The sequence below is a fragment of the Sorex araneus genome, chromosome 7 (assembly GCF_027595985.1).
Source record: "Sorex araneus isolate mSorAra2 chromosome 7, mSorAra2.pri, whole genome shotgun sequence".
Classification (NCBI taxonomy): domain Eukaryota; kingdom Metazoa; phylum Chordata; class Mammalia; order Eulipotyphla; family Soricidae; genus Sorex; species Sorex araneus.
The window spans coordinates 8,635,008-8,651,835 of NC_073308.1; the positions used below are offsets into that span (position 1 = coordinate 8,635,008).

Genomic DNA, 16,828 nt, shown 5'->3' on the forward strand with positions numbered 1-16,828 from the left:
CCAAATCCTTGTCAACACTAGTTCTTGTTGTTCTTTTTGATGAGTACCAGTCTCTGTTGCATGTGGCCGACCTGGCTTTGATTTCTCCACCTCTCTCGTAGAGCCTGGCAAGCTACCGAGAATATCTCACCCGCACGGCAGAGCCTGGCAAGCTATCCGTAACATATTCGATATGCCAAAAACAGTAACAAGTCTCACAATGGAGACATTACTGGTGCCTGCTTGAGCAAATCGATGAGCAAGGGGATGACAGTGATACAGTGATACCAGTCTCTGTGGTATTAGATGATAACTCACTGTTGTTTTGATCTTCATTTCTCTGATGATTAGTGATATAAAACATTTTTTGCCATATGCATTTTGGTCATTTGTATCTCCTTTGGGCTTGGAGTTGGGCCATATTAGGTGATGTTTGGGCTTATTCCCAGTTCTGCACTTAGTAATCACTCTTGATGCTGCTCGGGGGACCATATGGGATGCTGGGGATTGAACCCAGGTTTGCTGCATCCAAGCAAGCACCTTACCCACTATGCTGTCTCTAGGTCCTTGGCCATTTGTATTCTTCTTTGAAAAAGTTCCTGTTCATCTCTTCTCCTGTTTCTCATATTTTGTGTCATTATATATGAAACCTTTTAAATTTATTTTTTAATTATTTTGTTTATTGGGCCACACTTGGTGATACTCAGGACTTCCTCCTGGCTTTGCACTCAAGTGTTGAAGTGTTGGGGAGACCATATGGGATACCAGGGATCACACCCAGATCAGCTGTGTGCAAGGCAAACACCATACCCGCTGTACTATATCTCTGAGCCGTATATCTGAAACTTTAAAAAATTTAATCTTTAATTACTTCTAGCTAGTGTCTAGAAATATGACCAATTTAGGCATACTGCTCCTGTATCTTAAAACCTGGTGGAATTTGTTTATTAATGATAGTAGTCTTTTTTTCTATAGTCACATAGACGTTGTGTCTCATGGTCCAGTTCCCCAGCAATTTGTCAGAGCATTTTGAAGTCTCTCTGGATCTCTCATTCCTCAGCTTCACCTTTGAAGTCTTTTGGTTGGGCTGACTTTTGTGCCTTAGCTTTTATCCATTGCCTCTTAAAGAGCAGCCATGTTGAAATACTTACCTATGACTGTTTTCCAAAAATTCCCTGTAGGGAGAGGCTTTTAGCTATGTATAGCTTCTCCATCAGGAGGTGCTCAAGGGTTGCTCCTGGATCCTAAAACATGACTCACTCTGGCAGTGCTCACGGGACCAGCTATGGGATGAAATATTTTTAAAAATAGGCAAATGGAAAAATAGGGATGGAATCTGGCTTGGTTGTGTACAAGGCAAGTGCCTCAACACCTTGTAAAATAGTGCCTCAGTCCAAAGACAAGCCTTTCTCATGGAAATTCACCAGAGAAGTAAAATTCTGACAGTTCTTTGAGAATGCAGCTTTGAAGGGACCCCAGCTGCATTCTGCTCCCACTGATCCTGGGGGAAGTGGATGCTTTTTAAGCTCCCCTCAGAATGGAGAGTAAATGTCTGAAAAGTTAAAGCAATATCCATCTTACTATTCTTACAGGAATTTGTCTTTTTTCTCAACTGAATGTTCCTGGGTTTTTGGTATAAACCCACTTACTAAAATTCAAGAATTCTGAAAATACGATTCTATCAAATATTCCAGTTGTTAATTTTGTGAAAGAGGAAATGAAGTTTTAGATTCTATCCTTTTCACTGATTCACCAATAGCCCGGTTTCAATTCTCTAAAGTCTTGATGACTATAGCTAATTAAATATTTACTCATGGAAGATCTTTAGAAGAAGGAAATAGAGAGTTTTTGTTTGGGAGTGCTACACCAGGTCATGCTTTGGGGGATACACCTCCCGTGCTCAGGGGTTGCCAATAGGTGGGGATCTGCAGCTCATGTAGTTCTGGGGATGGTACCTGGGCAAAACCTGCATGCAGCCATATAAGCTGTCTCTTCAGTCTCCAAATGTAATTGTTATATTCTCTCCAAGATGGGAAGATAAAGCATGTAAAGGTTTTTGCTCTGTGCTCTGGGATCAATCCTGGCAGGGCTCAAGGGACCATATGGGGAGCTGGGAATAAAAATCTCCAGACGTGACTCCAGTCGCCAGCTAATGTTTTCGGCATGGGCAGCTCCTCGCAGAATGTCTGCAGCCTAAGAACTAAGCCACGGCCCCATGCCCGCCCAGGAGGGGAAAGGTATTTCTCTCGCCTCTTCCTTGCCGGGGGCGAAGGGCACGGTGACCAACATATTATGACGACCACAGATGGGGTTTACAAGCTTGCAATGATCCAATATCTGGAAGAAACCTCCCTGGACTTAGTTGCTAAAGTACAGCAATCCAAAACCACGCTGCCGCAGACCTCATATCTCTTCAAAACAGGTCTGTCTCTAGTGGGGTACTCCTAACAATAATAGTGAGGTTTGTGTTGAAATATTGAATGTAACCAAAGTAAATAGAAAGTAAAGTGAAATTTATATCAGTTTCAAGGTGGGGGGGTGAGGGGGGGCAGGATGGGAGGTGTACTATGTTGTTTTTTTTTTGTGGTGAGATATGGGCACTGGTGAAGGGATGGTTGTTTCAGCATTGTATAACTGAGACTTAAGCCTGAAAGCATTGTAATTTTCCACATGGTGATTCAATAAAATAAAATTCTTAAAGAAAAAAAAATTCCAGAGCAAACACTGCCCATTGTACAGTCACTTGGACTCCCAGGAAGGTGGTTTGAAAGGGTATTTCTGCATTGAGTGCCCTGAGAAAATTAAGCTTACACAATCTTTTAAACCCCTTCTCATCATTCAACAGGTTAAACAGGCTTTTGAGTCTGAACTGAATTTAAATCCCAGCTCTGCTTTTTACCAGCTTGATGGCTAGAACAAGTTATATATAACTGCTCTGTGGCTCAGTTTCCTCATTTGTAAAGCAGACTAACAATATCTATCCGTAAAGTTATTGTGACAATTAAATGTGAAGTGCTGATCACAGATACCAGGCATCTGGCAATAGATATTAGCTTTGTCTTTATATATATATGTGTATGTATATACACATATATATTCTAATATACATGTGTATATATATTAGGGTATGCTAATGTGTATATATATTAGGGTATGCTAATGCTAATGTTTCTTGAATTGAGTTTACTGAAAATTTCTTTGTTTTTTTCCCCTCCTGTGTATTTGTCTGCTTGTTTTAAAAAGTTTGCCTATTTTTAAAAAGAAAATTCATTCTAGCATCTTGGAACAAAACTTTTTGTCAAAAATGAACTGCTTCTGGGACTGAAGTGATAATATAGCAGGAAAGGTGCTTGCTTTGCAGGCGGCTGACCCAGGTTCATGCTTGGCATTCCATATGGTCCCCTAAGCACCATCAGGAGTAATCCCTGAGCATTCCTGGGTGTGGCCCACAAACCAAAGAAAGAAAAGAGAGAGTAACTGAGGGAGGGAGGGAAGGAACTGGTTCATTTTACCAATATATCCATAATGTTCGCACAGAAGAGCCTGGCAAGCTCCCCGTGACTTATTCGATATGCCAAAAACAGTAAAAACAAGTCTCACAATGGAGACGTTACTGGTGCCTGCTCGAGCACATCAGTGAACAATGGGACGACAGTGCTACAGTGCTATCCATAATGTTATTTCTGAAGTATCTAGTAACTACCCAATATTGTCAGACCAGTGACAGTCAAGGTGACCCTGGCATTCAAGAAGCTGAAAGTCCAGGAGACTGACAGGTGACCCAGTGATCACATACAGTGTGACAAAGGTCAGGGCACAAAGATCTCTGTGAGAATGACTGGCAAGAGGACTGCTTCCACCAGATCCTCTTAGAAAACCTCCCTAACCCAAGCGCCGCAATGCTCAAGGCTGCTCCCTACGTGCTCAGGCCGAACCTCACATACGAGCAAAAATATTCCTGGACTGTGCAGCGGCAAAAGTGGCAGCACAACACGTCATAAAACACTCCCTACCCATTCTCCATAATTACCACACCACATTTGATGGGGTTCAGTTTGTAGGCAATAAATCATAGAGGGAAATATGTATATATGCATACATATATATTTTCAGGGGTGTAATGATAGCACAGTGGGTAGGGCATTTGCCTTGCATGCGGTCAACCCAGGTTCAATTCCTCCACCTCTCTAGAAGAGCCTGGCAAGCTACCGAGAGTATCTCACCCGCATGGCAAAGGCTGGCAAGCTACCCGTGGCGTATTTGATATGTCAAAAACCAGTAACAATAAGTCTCACAATGGAGGCGTTACTGGTGCCTGCTCGAGCAAATTGATGAGCAACAAGATGACAGTGATACAGTTATACATATTTTCAGATATGTATACCAAAGCTCACACCACCCAAACTTCAACAACTTGTTAGTGATATCCTATAGAATGTCTTTTTTTTTTAATTTTTTATTGTGGAAAGTTACAAAGTTACAAATTTTTCAGGTTTAAATCTCAGTTATACAATGCTCGAATACCCATCCCTTCACCAGTGCTCATATTCCACCACCAAGAATCCCAGTATACCTCCACCCCGCCCCCTTACACCCCAAACTCCCCCACGCCCCTAGCCTCCCCACCCTAAGCCCCCCCCCGCCTGTGTAACTAATAAATTTCACTTTACTTTCAATATAGAATGTCTTAATGGTTCCTGCCAAAATAGAACAATCTTCACAGTCTTTCTTATGTGAACACTTTTTTTGTAAGCCTGTTCAGCAGTTCTTCATAACAGACAATATGAAATATATTACTTCATTTGTGTTTTGTGACAGGGATTGGGGTTGGGATGGAAACATCCCGAATTTGGTGGAGGGAAGGTGTAATGGTGGTGGGATTGGTGTTTGAATATTGAGTGTAATCAAACATTGTGGACTAACTTGTAAAGTTAAAAAAAATTTGAAAAAGTAATATGGAGTTTATGCCCTATATAAAATTTTAAAAAAGAAGAAAAATAATATTTGCTGCAGAGCAAGGACTTCCTGCAGACATCATCACTCTCTGGGTTTTCTTTCATCTTTGGGGGTGGTAGGGAGACACACCCAGTGGTGTCCAGGGCTTACTCCTGACTCTGTGCTCAGGGATCACTCCTGGTTTATTGTGGGGCCTATATAAGGTGCCAGGAATGGAACACAAGTGGGCTGCATGCAAGGCAAGTACCCCACATGCTGTATTATTTGGCCTCTCTTCCTAGGGTTTTCAACTTGGAAAAATTTGTTAGCATATTTTTAATTTGTTCTACATTTGTGTTTCTCTCCACCCTCCCACCCTCTTCCCCCTTCACTTTATCATCTAGAGACTTGAGTGTTCCCCAAAGGGAGAATGTTTGGGGCTGGAGCAATAGCACAGCAGGTAGGGCATTTGCCTTGCACGCGGCCAACCTGGATTCAATTCCCAGTATCCCATATGGTCCCCAAGCACCACCAGGAGTAATTCCTGAGTGCATGAGCCAGGGATAACCCCATGCATTGCCGGGTGTGACCCAAAAAGCAAAAAAAAAATGGTTTATGGATTCTAAGCATGATTATAGATAATGACAGAAAATAATGTTTTTTCACCTTCTAGTTCCATGCTAATAAAATAAATATAAACTTTAATGCTAGTTGCTGATTATGTCTATAATTTTAATTTTATTGTATATTTTTTAGAATTCTCAGTCATAATCCTCTAACAACTATTGAAGATTCATATCTTTTTAAATTGCCAGCATTAAAATATCTGTAAGTATTATAATAGTTTTGTAGCTCATATGGTTTCTGCTATAATTTGCGGTCTTTATTTTTCTCCATTTTTGCCAAAGATTGTGTTTTGCATTGAATTTAAAAGTTATAATTTGAATTTTAACACTGGATTGTTGAATTGAGATTCATTGTCAAAGGAAAAGATTAAGAAAGAATGTACATGGGTAACAGCCAACAGAGGAAAAGAGCAATGTTGAGTACATATAGATAAGAAATATACATGTAGAAGTATTATTTATTCCAGAAAGTAATGAGTAATAATGTAAACATTACTTAAAAAAAGAAAGTAAAGAGGACCAGATAGGTGAGTGGTTGGAGCCCATGCACTGCATGCCAGAGGCCTGGATTCGACCTCTGGCGCCATACGTGTTTCTCAGAGCTCAATTCTGAGTAACCCACAAGTACAGCACCTAGCATATCTCCCAAGTACTGCCAGATGTGGGCAAAATCCAAGGCCACTCCCAGATCACATGAAAAAAAAATTAAAAGAAGTAGATGAAATTTAGAATGATAAGTCAGACAAGAGGGAGGGAGGGAGGGAGGGAGGGAGGGAGGGAAGGAAGGAAGGAAGGAAGGAAGGAAGGAAGGAAGGAAGGAAGGAAGGAAGGAAGGAAGGAAGGAAGGAAGGAAGGAAGGAAGGAAGGAAGGAAGGAAATTTATTTAGTCTACCAAATTGTCATTAATTTGATGATAGAGAAATCTCTTATTTCTGTAAGAGCTCTCTGGAATTATGGTCTAGAGTAAACAGTTGACCTGGCTTTACAGCGAAGCCAGAATCAAATATATGCTTCATTAATCTCATCTACTTAACTCTAAAGCTTCTGCATTTGGATTCACATCATGCTTGTGTTTTCTCCCTCAGAGACATGGGAGCAACATCAGTGTTGCTTGGACCAGTCCAAAACATCCTCATGATGACTCTTGAATTAGAAAAACTGTAAGTTGATTTTTCTGACATTTATTTTCACTTAGGTTTTTAAGGCTTTTTATTTTTGTTTCTCAATCTTGGAGAGCCTGGCAAGCAACTGAGTGTATCCTGCCCACAAGGCAGAGCCTGGCGTATTCGATATGCCAAAAACAGTAACATGTCTCACAATGGACACGAAACTAGTTCCCGCTCGAGCAAATCAATGAACAGCGGGATGACAGTGCTACAGTGCCACAGATTTCTTTAAATGTTGGAGTACTGCTACTTATTCATCCATTGATTAGGCTAATTGAATTTGACATGCACTCCACAATACATTTTTTTATTCAGAATGTTAATTTAATTTAATTAAAAAATTTTAAATTGAATCATTGTGAGATACAGTTACAAAGCTTTCATGTTTGAGTTTCAGTCATACAATTATAGGACACCCAACCCTCCACCAGTGCCCACCATCCACTACCAATGTCCCCAGGATCCACCCCCTCGTCCCACCCCTACCCCTGCCTCTATGGCAGACAATCTCCCCCATACTGTCTTTTGTTGGACTGGAGTGCTAGCACAGCGGGTAGGGCATTTGCCTTGCACACAGCCAACTGGGGTTCTATTCCTCCGTCCCTCTCAGAGAGCCTGGCAAGCTACTGAGAGTATCCCGCCCGCACAGCAGTCTGGCAAGCTACCCGTGGCATATTTGATATGCCAAAAACAGTAACTAGTCTCACCATGCAGACATTACTGGTACCCGCTTGAGCAAATCGATGAGCAACATGATGACAGTGCTACAGTGCTACTCTCTCTTGTGTTGCTTGTTATGAATAGTATAAGATGTCATGAGACCAGAGGAGTGGCTGTGTGCTCCTCAAATTTTAAAAGTTTAGATAATTAAGGTGTGGAGAAATCTCTGCAGAGAGCTGCTCAGTTCAGAGTTTCTTTGTGTATCTGGATTTTGACCATTAAGGAGCTTAAGTGGCAGCCGAGGGCAGTTTGTGGGCATGACCTCCAGCTTCCCTCGGGGAGAGGGAGGCCAATGAGAGGGACCGGCCCATCCCCTATCCCTTGAGGCCTGGAGTTTGCTGTCACTGAACCTGTGTGCCTGCACTTTTCATTGTGTTCTGGAAGTTGGTGCCTGTCGGGGTTTTTAAGGGGCAGGTGGAGGGATGATGCCTGCCCCTGTCTGAGGCTCCCCAGTGAAGTTGGCCTGGCTTAAAGTCCGGAGGCATCTCGCAGAGAGCTGCTCGGTTCAGAGATTCTTTTGTGTGTCTCTGGATGGTGGCCCTTGTTTCCATCTTCTCAGAGAAATAAACTATTGGCATATGCCCTGCAGGATATGCCCGCTTGGCCGTAGGGCACCTCACCACCAGCCCTAACTGTGGCTTTTATCTCTTTCGAGATTTATGGGGCACTGAAATATGGTTGGTAACTGAGCTTGTATAACTGAGCCAGACGTAGTTTGTGGGTTGGCTCCCACATACCAAACTTTTGGCTGTTTAGTTTCTTGGTAAACTTGCCCTAAGTTGTTGGGGTTCAGTCACAGGTACATCAGCAATTTTGGGTTATCAGGAAGCCAGAAGGCTCCATCTGGCTGCTGATGCTCTTGCCCCGCAGGTACAGGTTGACCTGCTGGTGGCACCATACCCCAGCTTGTTTATTTTTCTTAAGCTATGTTTAATTGAGTTTAAATTTATATATATATATATATATATTTTTTTTAAGTTGAGATACTCAAGAATCCCTTTTGGTGTCTCATGGACACTGGGGATCAAACCCAGGTCAACTGTGTTCAAAGCAAATGCCAGAGCTGCTATACTATAATATTACTCTAGTCCCTATTTTCTCATAGTCTGAAAAAGTGCTTTCAGATTTCCCCAGGTTATAACTGGTATTTTTATCATTCTCTGGGAGCTGGAGAGATAGGATAGTGAGTTAGATATTTGCCTTGCATGTGGTTAACTCTTGTTCAGTCTGGCACTGTCTATGGTTCCCCAAGGCCTGCAAGGAATGATTCCTGAGTCGAGAGCCCAGAGTAATCCCTGAGCACCACCAGATATGACTCAAAAACAAAACTCAATTTTCTGAGGGCTGAAGTGATAGTTAGAGGGGTTAAGGTACACGCTTTGCACGCATCACCTCCCAGTTGGGTTCCCACCACCACTGAGTTCGAGCAGCGCCTCATCCATGGTTCTCAGGAACATTTTGAATAGCTGCACAGTGGCTTTGGCTGCCTCTTCTACCTACTTAAAGTAACCCCTTTACTCTGCACTTAATTCTCTGTGTTTCCATTCATAGGATATTACCTAGGCATCTCACCTGCTGCCTCTGTCAATTTAAAGTTATTATTGAAATCATGTGCAAGACAGTCAAACTACATTGTACCACTCAATGTTCTACCAGTACCACACACTGTGGTGAGTCTGAATTGCCTGCTAATAGATTTTTAATTTATGTTTTATTTTAATTTTAATCACTGATGGCCCATTTTAAACTGATTATGTAGTTGCATTATTTCTATTAAGAGTTCAACCCCTATATTTCTAAGAACTATTTCCCTTGGTAAAAGTCAGAATCTCAGTTACGTCTTTACCTTAGCAGTCTATGCATGACCTGAGACATCAGAGGAATGGAAGAAAGGGATGGAAGTGGGGAAGGGAGCTAACACTAATGGTCACAAATGAGGGCCGCACTGTGGGCAAGGTACTGGTCCTCCAGATGAGAGCTCAGCCACAGAATGCAGTTTGTAAACAGATTTTATATACAGCAGATCTCAAGCGCCCTTTTCTTCATAGGACAGGTGTCGCTACTTTATTGCATGTGTTTTTGTAATTCAGTAGGCAAGTACAAGTCATACTGTCTTATGAAAATTTTGCTTAGAGCCTGAGAATTTCTGGTTTTCTAAGCAGAGGTTGCCATTCAATCCTTCTAAGGATGGATGGCCTTGTGGATTCTTAGACCATCCCCACCTCTGAGCCTATTTAGAACTTTAACCCTTCCATCTACAAAGCACTCAGGCGCCCTTAAGTATTTTTCCACATAGTAAGTTTACTGACCTTAGCTTGATAACTTCCAAAATGTGTTTTTAAGGGCCCAGGAAAATAGAACAATAGGTTAAAACACATAGTTTTCATGTGGGAGGTGTGAGTGCACCCCCCACAAAACAGTTTCTGAAGCACTGCTGGGAGTATTCCTTGGGTATTACTGAATATGGGGCATGCATGCATGCGCGCACGCGCGCGCGCGCGCGCGCGCACACACACACACACACACACGAAACACCCAAAAAAGTGTTTTCATGCCGGGATAGTATGACTCTGATTTGCTAACAGTAATTGGGCACATCCATCACTTTGCTTCTTACACAAAGATAGTGTTATTGTTAAAATCAACTTTTAGCAAGTCTATCACTCCCTTCACAAAGGTGGGCATAACAATCATTTTCAAATCACCTTTCATAAGATGAACATCAATCCTGGGGAATTTGGGGGGTGTGGCGGGGAGAAGAATCAGACTAAAAGGGATGTACAAACTGTGGTGTCTCGACACTTTGGTGGTGGTCCAGGTGAGGTTCACTTTGTACATGGAAACCAATAGTGTTGGTACTATTGTAAACATGTTACTCCAACTGCAATAATGTTAGAGAATAACTAAACCAAATAATCGAAATCAGAATAAGATACTAATAACATTTTTTATTTTAGGTGAGGAGAAGCAAAACTAAAAGTGTTAAATGTGTCTAATGCCTAGATCGAGTGTTCCCATTCTGGGACTCTTTGCAAGTCCATGCTTCTTCCTCACTTCCCTTAACTCCCTCTCTAAACTTCACCATCACCAAAAGCACTTTGAATTCTTCAGTAGAGTTTGGTCGGAGAGATCATCTAGCAGCTACAACACTTGCCTTCCATATGGCAGACTTGAGTTGGATACCTAGCATCCCAGATGGTCCCAATTACTAGCTGCAGTGATCCCTGAGCACAGAGAGAGAAGTAACCCCTGAACATTGCTGGGTTTGGCCCCACCTCCCCCCAAAAGAAACCCAACTACACAATGTTATACTTGACCTTCTAGCAGTCAGAAATTTTGTATGGTTCCCTAACTAGAGCTGGAAATAGTAGGAAGTAAGTGAAGACAAAATACACATCTTATAAGAGCTGTATTCCCCAATTTTGGTAGCTCTGATATTATTTCAGGAGCCAGAGAGATAGTACAGTGAGTAGGGGACTTGCCTTCCACACAGATGACCTGGGTTCCATTGCTGGCATCCTATATAGTTTCCCAAGCACCACCAGCAGTGATTTCCTGAGCACGGAATCAGGAGTAACCCCTGAGCATCACCAATTGTGGCCCACAAACAAAACAAAAAAGATTATTTTCTAGATTTTATCAACATTGCACATTGACATATACTCTGGCAAATCCATTAACCTATCCTTAGACATCTGCCCAGATTCAACAACATCACACTAAAGGCTAATAAGCGAAAGAATTAGTGGGTAGGTGGAGGAAGGGTGCATTCAGATGAGGATCTGATTTCTGGAAGAATTTCTTCTTCGTCTATGATGGTAATAAGAATATTATCACCCAAAAGAGGTAGAGAGAAAAGTCCTCTCTATATGGGCAGGACAGGATAAAGGTATGGGAGTATAACAAGTCATAGTTGAGGGACTGGAGAGATGATCTAATGGAAAGAGTGCTTGCCTTTTTTTTTTTCTTTATTGGGTCACAACCGGTGATACACAAGGGTTACTCCTGGCTCTGGCAGTGCTCAGGGGACCATATGGGATGCTGGGATTCGAATCCGGACTGACCACATGCAAAGCAAATGACCTACCTGCTGTGCTATCGCTCCAGTCCCTGGGTGCTTCCCTTTCATGCAGTCAACCTGGGTTCGATTCCCAGCATCCCATGTGGTCCCCCAGGCACCACCCAGAATAGTTTCTGAGAGCAGCACTGTAGCACTGTAGCACTGTTGTCTCGTTGTTCATCGAGTTGCTGAGAGGGCATCACTAACGTCTCCATTGTGAGACTTGTTGTTACTGTTTTTGGCATATCGAATAAGCCACGGGAGCTTACCAGGCTCTGCCGTGCAGGTGGGATACTCTCAGTAGCTTGCCAGGCTCTCCTGAGGGACGGAGGAATCGAACCCGGGTTGGCTGCATTCAAGGCAAATGCCCTACCCACTGTTCTATCGATAACTCCAGCCTGCTGGACATAATTACCTTAAAAAAAGATTTTTAAATTAATTTTTAATTTGCTTTTGGGGGCCACACCCATTAATGCTCAGGGCTTACTCCTGGCTCTGCACTCAGGAATTACTTCTGCTAGTGTTCAGGGAACACGTGAGATTCCAGGGATCAAATCTGGGTTGGACACATGCAAGGTGAATGCTCTACCTTCTGTACTCTCTCTCTAGCCCTGCATTTATCTACTTTTATAAGGCGGTTCTATATTATTTTAAAAGTATACTATCAACAATTATGCAAACAAGTATAAGTAATAGGCACATGTAAAATTTAATTAAAGTAAATATTTAGCCATGATAAAGATTTTTTTTTGGCTGGAGATAGTAAAGCAGGTAAAGTGATTGCCTTGCGTGTAACCAACCCGGATTCAATCCCTGGCATCTCATATGGTCCCCCAAACGCTATCATGAGTGATTTCTGAGTGCAGAACCAGAAGTACCCCCTAAGCATTGCCATGTAGTCCCCTCCCCCCAAAAAAATCCAACTATTTTTCAAATGTAGTTTATCTTTTTGATGCATTCAGAGCACCAAGTCTAAACTTTATCATATATCATTTTACATATTTGCTTAGTACACCTTATTATGATCAACAGCAGGCTTGTTTTGTTAAACTTTTGTCAAACGTGATAATTGTGAGCCATAAAAATAACTAACTAAAAAAATAAAAAGTATTATTTTTGTAGTACATTAAACCATTCAAATTTCTTGGGCTTATTCTTTTTTTTTAATATGTATCCTCGTTTATTCTTCCTTAAAGATTCTTCAAGACACATTTAAGAATACCCATCAGAATTCGACTAAAAAGGCCATATTTTTCCACATTTTTGGATTTCTCTTAGGAATCGTGGTTTCCCAGAGCCATCCGTAACCTCTTGGTCCTGATTGCACAGCCACCTTTCTTATCTAGGATTATAGATTTTGAGCATTTCTGGGTCATCCCTGCTTATCAAATAATATCCTTGCCTCCGGCATGCACCTGCCTTTCTTGTTAAACAATCTTTTCAGTATCTTCTCTTAGGTTAGCTTTACATACCCCCAGTTTTGAACACATTCATACCTTGCATGTTAATGCCTCACTAACTTAACTCATACTTTCAATGAGGATTCTGTGAAAGTCTCTTTATCCTGAACAAAAAGGCTTAGAAATTACGGAGAAAATTTTATATTATATCTGTATCAATTGCTGCAATGACGCATTTTTTCACCTGATCTATCTGATATCATTCTCTCAACCACCCTGGAAGAGATAAGCTGTTCTATTAGCAAACAGGGCAACTTGTGTCTTCTTGGATATCGCCAAACTGAACTAGATTTCCACTAATTAAATTGTCCTCCATCTACTGGAGAACCACGGGTTGAATTGGAGGCTTCCTTCTAAACTTCTTCTTTTTTTAATATGTTTATTTTTTTAATTTGTGAGTCACTGTGAGGGTATAGTTACAAATTTACCCATTTTCGTGCTTGTGTTTCCCTCATACAATGTTTGAGAACCCATCCCTTCACCAGTGTCCATTCTCCACCACCAATGAACCCAGTATCCCTCCCACTCTCCAATCCCGTCCTCCCCACCCCATCCCGCCTCTGTGGCAGGGTATTCCATTTTGTCCTCTCTCTCCTTTTGGGTGTTGTGGTTTGTGATAGGGGTATTGAGTGGCCATCGTGTTCAGTCTCTAGTCTACTTTCTGCACGCATCTCCCTTCCCGCGCAGGATGTCCAACCACAGTTTACTTGGTGTTCCCTTCTCTATCCGGGCTGCCTTTCCCCCAGCATGTGAGGCCAGCTTCCAAGCCATGGAGCCAACCTTGGTATTATATACTACTATTCTTGGGTGTTAGTCTCCTACTCTGTTATTTTATATTCCACAGATGAGTGCAGTCTTACTATGTCTGTCCCTCTCTTTCTGACTCATTTCACTTAGCATGATACTTTCCATGTTGATCCACTTATATGCAAAGTTCATGACTTCACCTTTTCTAACAGCTGCATAATATTTCATTGTATAGATGTACCAAAGTTTCTTTAACCAGTCATCTGTTCTAGGGCACTCAGGTTTTTTCCAGATTCTTGCTATTGTAAGCAGTGCTGCGATGAACATATAAGTGCAGATGTCATTTCGACTATATTTTTTTTGTTTGTCCAGGATATATTCCCAGAAGTGGTATTGCTGGATTAAATGGAAGCTCAATTTCTAGTTGTTTGAGAAGCGTCCATTTTGTTTTCCAAAGGGGCTGAACCAGTCGGCATTCCCACTAGAAGTGTAGAAGGGTCCCTTTCTCCCCAATCCTCTCCAGCAGTGGTTGCTTTTGTTCTTTTGGATGTGTGCCATTCTCTATGGTGTGAGGTGGTATCTCATGGTTGTTTTGATCTGCATCTCCGTGATGATTAGTGATGTAGAGCACTTTTTCATGTGCCTTTTGGCCATTCGTATCTCTTCCTTGGGAAAGTTTCTGTTTATTTCTTCGTCCCATTTTCTGATGGGGTTGGATGTTTTCTTCTTGTAGAGTTCAACCAGTGCTTTATATACCCTTGATATCAACCCCTTATCGGATGGGTATTGGGTGAATATCCTTTCCCATTCTGTAGATTGCCTTTGTATTTTGGTCATGGTATCTTTTGCGGTGCAGAAGCTTCTTAGTTTAATATAGTCCCATTTGTTTATCTCTGTTTCCACTTGGTTGGTTAGTTGCATGTCATCTTTGAAGATACCTTTAGCTTCAATATCGTGGAGGGTTTTTCCGACCTTGTCTTCGATGTACCTTATGGACTGTGCTCTGATGTTGAGATCTTTAATCCATTTTGATCTGATTTTTGTGCCTGGTGTCAGGTCGAGGTCTAAGCCCATTTTTTTGCATGTGGTTGCCCAGGTATGCCAGCACCATTTGTTAAAGAGGCTTTCCTTGTTCCACTTCACATTTCTTGCTCCCTTATCAAAGATTAGATGATCATATATTTGAGGTTGTTCTTGGGCTTATTCTTATGCTCCTCTAACTCAGGGTTGAATTATCTAATAGCTGCATTATTATGTCTGCAAACTTTATTAAATAGTTTCTCTGATAAACCTAAAGAAGATCCAAATACATGTGATTTGTTTGACATACCAGGAACTAATCTCATAGCCATCCCAATGATACATTATGAAAAGTTTTCAAATGTTAATAGTGATTGATGGCATTAATATTTTTCAATTAGCTTATAACAGTTATAAGATAGATTCTAACATGGACCTTAGTGTTAAATTGTGTTATTAAAAGAGTAAAACTATCAGCACAAAGAATAAATTATTAAATTAGTTCAGTGTTTATATAAACCAATAAGCATGAAGAGCAGGTAGACATTAAGAAAGGTATATTTTACTCAAAAAGTGTAGACTTTAAATCAGAATTTGGAACTTGCTCAATTTTAATCTTAATTTTTCTCTATCTAAAACACTCCTCCTTAATCATAGAGGAAGGTCACTTATCTCTAAGATGCATGTTATTTAAGTCAGCTGTGCATCAATCCTGTCCTGTGGCTGAATCACAGACCCAAGGTTAGTTAGTTTTTAATGATCTGAAATACTTTCAGATTCACAGAATACAGTTGGAACCAGATTATGTTGAATTCATAACTCAACAGACTTCAATTCTGAATTCCTAGAAATCAGAATTGCTAGAATTCTGAAGCAGAACCAGGAGTAACCCCTGAGCATGGCTGGGAATGGCCAAAAAATAAAACAGAAGTCATTGTTGATCTGTAAAGAGTCTAACTGGGCAGCAAATATTTCTCTTGAATACTAGGCACTTGGTCCTTGGGGACCAGTGGAATAATCATATTATTATTGTTTGTGTGTTTGCTTGTTTGGGGGCATACTCAGAGGTGCTCAAAGTTTACTCCTGACTTTGTGTTCAGGGGTCAGGCCTGGTAAGGCTTGAGGGACCCTATGGGGTGCTGGGGATCAGATCCAGGTTGGCTGCGTAGAAGACAAGTACTTTATCTACTCTACTGTCACTCTGCCCTCCAGTGGAATAATCCTAAATACATGTACTGAGTGAATTTATCTATATCTATTAAATTAGTATATATATATATATATATATATATGCACATAACATACATGTAGAGCAGTCGGAGCAATAGCACAGTGGTTGGTCATTCACCTTTCACGCACCTGACCTAAATTCGATTCCTCCGCCCCTCTCAGAGAGCCTGGCAAGCTACCCATGCGTATTGGATATGCCAAAAACAGTAACAATAAGTCTCTCAATGAGAGACGTTACTGGTGCCCGCTTGAGCAAATCGATGAGCAATGGGATGACAGTGACAGTGACATATAGAGTAATATATATACATATATGTATATATGTATATATATATATATACACACACACATATACATATACCTCTCTGAGAGCCCGGCAAACTACTGAGACAATCCCACTCACATGGGCAGAGCCTGGCAAGCTACCTGTGATGTATTCAATATGCCAAAAGCAGTAATGATAGGTTTCATTCTCCTGACCCTGAAAGAGTCTCTAGTCATTGGGAAAGATGAGTAAGGAGAGGCTGCAAAATCTCTGGGCTTCGAGGAATGGAGACCTTATTGGTGCCTGTTCGAGTAAATAGATGAACAATGGGATGACAGTGATAGTGACATGTACTGAGCTTCATGCCTTATTTATTCTGAATAAATAGCGATGACCACTTCATTACTCCTTTTGTCAATCACTGTCACTGTCATCCCATTGCTCATCGATTTGTTCGAGCGGGCACCAGTAACGTCTCTCATTGAGAGACTTATTGTTACTGTTTTTGGCATATCCAATACGCACGGGTAGCTTGCCAGGCTCTGCCGCGAGGGCTCCATACTCTCAGTAGCTTGCTGGGCTCTCTGAGAGAGGCGAAGGAATCGAACTCGGGTCATCCG

The 16,828-nt window shown here is 41.5% G+C and overlaps 1 protein-coding gene across 1 annotated transcript in view; it reads left to right on the top strand.

The window, feature by feature from the left end:
- Positions 1 to 16,828, top strand: part of LOC129406516 (leucine-rich repeat-containing protein 37A2-like) — a 50,101-nt gene that overhangs the window by 25,304 nt on the left and 7,969 nt on the right. Inside the window, exons 6-8 of the mRNA XM_055144614.1 lie at positions 5,671 to 5,742; positions 6,626 to 6,700; positions 8,978 to 9,096. Coding sequence (XP_055000589.1) covers positions 5,671 to 5,742; positions 6,626 to 6,700; positions 8,978 to 9,096 — 266 coding nt within the window. The remainder of the gene's footprint in view (positions 1 to 5,670; positions 5,743 to 6,625; positions 6,701 to 8,977; positions 9,097 to 16,828) is intronic.